At 38.2% G+C, this 7,106-nt stretch overlaps 1 protein-coding gene across 1 annotated transcript; it reads left to right on the plus strand.

Moving 5' to 3' along the window:
- Positions 1-315: 315 nt before the first annotated feature.
- Positions 316-2,892, plus strand: LOC122054676 (U-box domain-containing protein 51-like). The gene is made up of 7 exons (XM_042616116.1): positions 316-460; positions 548-630; positions 697-815; positions 956-1,334; positions 1,405-1,524; positions 1,594-2,737; positions 2,822-2,892. Exons 1-7 carry the CDS (start codon positions 316-318, stop codon positions 2,890-2,892), a joined length of 2,061 nt encoding a protein of 686 aa, XP_042472050.1.
- The last annotated feature ends 4,214 nt before the right edge of the window (positions 2,893-7,106 follow it).

Genomic DNA, 7,106 nt, shown 5'->3' on the forward strand with positions numbered 1-7,106 from the left:
GATATTGCATTCCTGAGATAATTTAGTACGCGATTAAACTTTTCTTAATGTCACATCCCTCACAATTATGGTACAAATTAGAAGTGTGATCTAGAGGTCAACCTGAAAAACTGTTTCCTTTTCCTATCTCCCCGCTTGTCCCATCAAGCAAAAAATAGCAAACACTTGATCCATTTAAAAGGTGAAAGAGCAGACGATGAAGCACAAGATAAATGGAGAAAGAAGAGGAAGGGTAAGGGGAATACTTGGCCTTCTCTTGCTCTCCCTGCCGGAAAACATTCTTCTCTCTGATCATTATATTATTTAATAAGAACAATGATCGAGGGCGCCAGAGCTCAGACGGTCGCAGTAGCCGTCGACAAGAATAAGAATAGCCAAATCGCTCTCAAGTGGGCCTTGGATAATGTCGTCTCTAAGGGGCAGGTCATCTTCCTGGTCCACGTTAAAACCAAACATTCATGTAAGTCAAACAGAGTTGACAACTCAGTCAAATAGATCTCAATTAAGGCATTTAATCATCGATCTCTTTGTTATTCATGCTATGCAGCGACTAGCTTTAATCAAGAAGATGCCGTGCCTTCGGCCAGAGACGTTCTTGTTCCTTACCGATGTTTCTGCAGACGAAAGAATGTGAGTGAGCTCTTGCTCTTCCTGAAACATTACATCACCTGGTTGATTGATGATAAAATTCAACAGATTAGTTGCAAGGATATCATATTAGAGGATACTGACGTTGCAAGGGCAATTCTGGACTTTGTCGTAAGTTCAGCAGTTGAGATTCTAATTTTAGGAGCATCGAAAGGTGGATTTATCAGGTGATGATAGATTATATTTGAACATCCTCCTGCATGCACTCTTGAGGGGAGGGGACAAGAGTGATGATTGTATTTGATCTTCAGGGCTGATTTATTCTCTGCTAGCTTGTTCTTATTTCAGTCCTCGCTTCTTGTCTCAGATCATTTAGAAGCGTAGACACAAGTACCATGATTCACAAACACGTGCCTGATTTCTGCACTGTGTACGTGATCTCCAAAGGGAGGATTTCTTACACGAGAAAAGCCATCAGACCTGCACCAAGACAAGCAAATTCTCTTCTCGATCTCGAAGACCACCGCCATGCTGATTCTGAAACGTGGAAACCGTCCGCAGAGCAAGAATCAAACAGAGGAATGCGCCACCAGACGATGAGATACAGTAGCAATTCGAGCAACTCAGCGTCGAACAGCTCCAGAGCGAGCATCGATCGACTCTTCACGCAACAAGCATCAGATCTTGATTCCAAGTTCTTGGATTCTGAACCATTGGATGGCGAGGAAATCCCACCTAATATACCGGTGCGTGCATTGAGTATCCATCTCCGCCAGAGGATGAATCATGTAGGTAAAAATGTAAAATCCATTGAAGTATTTTGGAATTTTTCAGGAAGAAATTAAAGCAGAGATGCAGAGGCTCAGATTACAGTTAAAGCAGACCATGAAGCAAAGATACTGCATGACCAACGAAGCACTCGCTGCGAATAAGAAGGTAATCGATTAATCTTTCAACAAAGACCAGCTCCAGAATCTTGCTATTGGCTCATGTCTTTTGTTGCAGGCAATGCAGATTCGTCAATGGAAGTTGGAGGCACAAACAAGAACAGAAGACGGTTCTGTGATTCATGCAATCAAAGAGCAAGCAAAGCACATGGCCGCACTCGAGTCAGCTGCGGCAGCCAACCGCATCGCGGAACGGGAATCCAAAAGAAGAATCGGCGAAGAGAAGAAAGCACTCGAAGAGTCTAACGCGGCCTCATGCACTCTCGCAAACAGTAGTTATCTGCGTTGTAGAATTTACAGCATTGAAGAGATCGAGATAGCTACGGACTACTTCGCGGAGAGGCGAAAAATCGGAGAAGGTGGGTACGGTCCCGTCTACCGATGCCATCTCGATCACACCTCGGTGGCCGTCAAGGTGCTGCGGCCGGATGCTGCCCAGGGGCAGGCACAGTTTAAGCAGGAGGTGGAAATACTGAGCTGCATTCGGCATCCCTGCATGGTGCTCCTCCTCGGTGCCTGTCCGGAGTACGGTTGCCTCGTGTACGAGTACATGGCCAACGGGAGCCTGGAGGACCGGCTGTTCCGAAGAGGGAACACGCCGGCCATTCCCTGGCAGCATCGATTCCGAATTGCAGCGGAGATCGGCACCGGACTGCTCTTCCTGCACCAGAACAAGCCGGAGCCGCTGGTGCACAGAGACCTTAAGCCCGCAAACATACTTCTCGATCAAAACTACGTGAGCAAGATCGGCGACGTCGGGCTAGCTCGCTTGGTTCCACCTTCAGTAGCAGACAATGTCACCCAATATCACATGACATCGGCGGCAGGAACATTCTGTTACATCGACCCGGAGTACCAACAGACCGGCATGCTGGGGATCAAGTCAGACGTGTACTCATTCGGCGTGCTGCTGCTGCAGCTGCTCACCGCGAGGTCTCCCATGGGCCTGACCCACCAGGTCGAGCTTTCGATCGAAAATGGCTCGTTCGCAGAGATGCTGGATCCTGCAGTTCAAGATTGGCCAGTGGAGGAAGCTCTGTGCCTTGCGAAGCTATCACTCAAATGCGCAGAGCTAAGAAGGAAGGACAGACCTGATCTCAAAAATGTGGTGATGCTTGAACTCAACAGGTTGAAGGTGTTAGGGGAGGAAAACATGGAGCAACTAATGAGATCGAATCGTGGCTGCAGCACAATCATGCCAAGTAAAATTTTAATGCTTCATTTATTTCTCAATTTGCAACATTCTATCTAAAATCTACTTTGCCTGTATTAATCTTTTTTCTTAGGACATGAAGAGTGGCAGATTGTGTCTGAAGCCAAGTCCCAATCTATTGGAATAGGCACAGTTTCTTATTGAAAGGAAGGGTTATCCTCTGTATTTTATGTCAATGCCATAGAAGCAGGAGGAAACAGGTCCGTTTAAAAAGTTGATTTGTAATTAGAGATGGAGAGTATATTTGTAATTTGTTTGTATAATTACACCAAATTTTCCATTCTTTTTTTTAATACAAGTTACAGTCTCATGAAATATTTCATGGAGCATTTGTTGTATATTATTTATGTTATTTGCCAATAAAAATGATTAAATAAGAAATACTAAATTATTGAGTCATTTAAAACATGCATATATGGTATTATAAAACATGTAAAAATATTAACCTATGTAAGACAGAGGTGTATGAGTATTTTTTTTTTAGACTTAGACAGAGGTGAAGCTTAATGTTAATAACCAAACCGATAAAATCGTTTAAATTTAAACAATTAAATGATTTTTTTTAACTAATCGAACGAATTTAACTTTTAATAAAAATTGAATCAATAAAATATTAATTAATTTAGTCTAAAATCAAAATAATCAATTTTCATTTTCGGTTTAATGAATTCGGATTTTTAAAATCGGGACCGAACAGAATAATCTAAATTAATGGATATTTATTAAAAAAAACTGAATTTCTAAATTTAATTGAACAAAACTTTTAAATTCATATTTAATTGATTAATTTGGTTTATCGGAACTTTTTATTTACTCTAGAGTTGTCAATTCTAATCTTTTGTGTCTTTGTATATATATTCAAATATGCTTTAGATTAAGTGTTTTTGATTGATTTAATATGAGATATTTATTGTGTGATAATTTTATCATCCAAATGTTTACTTATTTGGTTCAAAAATGATTAAATAAGAAATAAATTATTAAGTGTAGTTCCATGCATAAAACTATATATGCTTTTAAACGTGTTAATAATGAGAAAAATGATTACTAATGTTGGATACATATAGTAACCTTGATAACTTGTAGCATTAGAACATTGAAAATTCAGAGTTAATGGAAATTTGTTAAAAAGCATACCCTCGAGAGCAGCACTTTTAATCAGGGGTGGAACTGGAATATCGTCTTCTTTTTTGTTTACACTCCTGCACATGGGAGATATAGTATAAATGATGCATCATAAGGCAGAAGCACTAGAGGTGTAGGAGATTTGAATGTTGCATTTGATTCTTTGGTTTTAATGGGATAGGTGTATCAAGTGCAAGGACACAAAAAGATATTTATTGGGCAGTCATAATGTCAGTTAACAATTGTACCAAACAATCAGCTTCAAATCATGCATTATTTGATTATAAAATCAAAAAGAGAAGCAAACAATTTTTATCTTAGAGGAAAAGCTCACAAATATTTTTTTGAACATAGTCACTCTAGTCATTCAGTGAATCTAAAGAAGATCTTGTAATGCTATGGGTTCCATTTTCACCAGTGTAGTAGGGAGTAAAGTTAAAGACATGCTATAGATATACCTTGAACACCAAGCGCTGCCAGCCATAAACAAAACAAGAATCCCATGAGTAAGAGATGCAGATCTAGGATCAACTATTTGAAGGTAGTGCAAATAGTTTAGGAAAACAAATCTCAGATAAAATTTGTTTTTTTTTTGTTTAGGAAAACAACAAATTAGAACACCAGAGGCAAGCTCATCCAGAATCTCCCAAACCAAACAACACCAGGGCATCTCCCAAACTCAACCTTTCGATCCAAACTTTCTCAACACAAATAAATCCATCAGGAACCACCCTCTAGGGACATCCTAACATCAGAATCACCGAGTCTAACAACGGGAGAACGAAAAGTAAAATCCAGTGGCACTCACCTACAAGTGCGGAAACACGGAGAGAAAGCCTCGATCTTACGGAGGGCTCGAAGAAGGCGGCTGAGAAGTCACCGGCGCCGGAGCAGGAGGAGAAGTCACTGGAGCGGAGCAGGAAAGAAGATTCCTAGCGGAGCGGAAGTCACCGGCGTGGGAGGAGACGAAGAGATCACGCACCCAAAGCCAAACCCTAAAACCTAGCGTCGGAGGAGAAGAAGAGAGCGCACAAGCAGCAGCAAGCGGGCGGAGAAGAAGACAGCATGGAGGAGAAGAGAACGCACAGAGTAGAAGAAGAGGATAGCGATGTGGAGGAGAAGAAGATATCACGATTTGGGGAAATGCCGATTCGGGGGATAAGGTTAGGTATTAGCGACGATATTTTAATTTGTGATTTTGCCGCAAATAATAAGGATTAGCGGCGAATTGTTATAATTTTGTCGCTAATAAATATGATTAGCCGCGAATTATCTGATTCGTCGCTAATACTTATTTATTAACAACTTACAATAATTACATATTAACGGCGATTAACATAATTCGTCGTTAATACTAAACTGTTAGCGGCGACTATGCTAACTTCGTCGCAAATATAATGACCTTGTAAAAAAATTATTTTTTTAATATTATAATTTGCGACGAAATTACGTTCCGCCGCTAATAGTCTATTTTTGCTACAAATGACTATTTCGTCGCTAATATTTCGTCGCTATCTTACTGTTTTCTTGTAGTGTGTTTAAAACATATAAGGTATTTTAAAATATGTATGAGTAAATTATTCTGTTTAATTTTTATAATGAATAAAAATAAAATAAAATAGTGTATATAAATAAGTTGAAATCTTAATTTAAACCTGAGTTAGATTCATTTGCATTCCATTAGTGATTGATTTAATGTGTCTCAAAGGTTTAGACCAATCGATTAATAATTGAACCAATGAAAATTATTTAATTAAATTTAAATAGAGTAAATTATTTTTTAAATTAATCCACCGACTGAATTTTTTTAATAAAAATCAAATAAATCAAATAAATAAAACATTTATTTATTTGATCAAACTTGAAATAATTGATTTTCATTTTCAATTTAATCGGTTTGAGTGAATTCATTCTTGATGGAACTGAATTAACAAATATTTTTTTTTTTAAAAAAAAATCTGAATTAATCGAACATAACTTTAATTTGATCGAACTTTTACTCACGTAAAGTTGTCAATTCTAATATTGTCTTCATATATATTTACATACGCTTTAGATTAAGGATTCCCTTTGTGATGATAAATTTATAATCTCAATTTTGATAAAGTTGACAATTTTAAATTCCATAATAGTTATAGTATTTAAAATAAGTTTTCAAAACCAAAAATTCTGTTATATATAAACTTATTAAAAAATTAATTTTATTATGAGAAATTGTAATTATTCTCTTGGTCTTAAATTTGAATTAATAATTTTAATTACGGTAAATTACTGAATCAAAGTTGCCGAATATTCCAATGTCGAATCACCATATATCGAATTATCGTTGACTGGTTAGTGATTGTTGACCGATATGATTCGTGTTTACCGATATGATTCGTGTTTGACAGGGATCAACACTGAGGATGTTAGCTAGTGACCCTTGGTCCAAGTAAATTAGAAATAATTGGTTAGGTTGACGATACATATGGTGAACATTTACCTGTATTTTAAAACTTCACATTCCACTCATAGAGTAAATCAAGAAATATGTGTGATTATCCGAATAACTTATCTAGATTTGTCATTTCACAAAAAAAAAAATCACAATAACCACAGTTAGGATTCATACTATAGATGTCTAACCACTGAAGTATCCCTAGGGTTGGTACCACAGTAGAATATTCATATTATCATCCAGAATATTCATATTATCATCCAGATATTTGTAGTTCGAACCTTAATTATAGCGTATTTGTATGAATTTTTTCTCCAAATAAAGAGTGCAATCAAAGGATGCTAGGCTTTTGGACTGGTCGCCGTGTGCACTTTCCCGATTTATCCTGATAACTAATGAAATACTTCCGTTTTGCGAGATAACAATGATCTACATTGATACATTGACCAACATTTGTGGTAAAAAGGCGAATACGCTCGCCCCCAGCGCCCCCGCCAACTCGTCCCATGGTCAATACAGAGGAGGTAAATCACGGACGGCTACTAGCCTTTGGAATAGTGACTAGCATATAATGGAGGTATTTACCTCGGTTTTACTGAGATTCGAACCCCAGACCTCATTGTGACAACACCTCATACGCTAGCCACTAGACCCATCCGAGGAGACGATACATTGACCAACATTGTGGCAAAAGGTGATTCGCTCGCCCTCAGCGCCTCTGCCCGCCCATCCCTAGGCTAACACGAAGAAGGTAAATCACGAGAACTATTAGTCCAGACAATGACTAGTGCATAGA

This window comes from Zingiber officinale, chromosome 3B (genome assembly GCF_018446385.1).
Source record: "Zingiber officinale cultivar Zhangliang chromosome 3B, Zo_v1.1, whole genome shotgun sequence".
NCBI classification, from domain to species: Eukaryota; Viridiplantae; Streptophyta; class Magnoliopsida; order Zingiberales; family Zingiberaceae; genus Zingiber; species Zingiber officinale.

Excerpts from the sequence above, each read along its gene's own strand:
- LOC122054676 (XM_042616116.1), top strand. The coding sequence starts at position 316 with ATGATCGAGGGCGCCAGAGCTCAGACGGTCGCAGTAGCCGTCGACAAG. Across the intron at positions 631-696 it reads GTTTCTGCAGACGAAAGAAT|ATTAGTTGCAAGGATATCAT; the intron begins GTGAGTGAGCTC and ends AAAATTCAACAG. Across the intron at positions 816-955 it reads TCGAAAGGTGGATTTATCAG|ATCATTTAGAAGCGTAGACA; the intron begins GTGATGATAGAT and ends TTCTTGTCTCAG.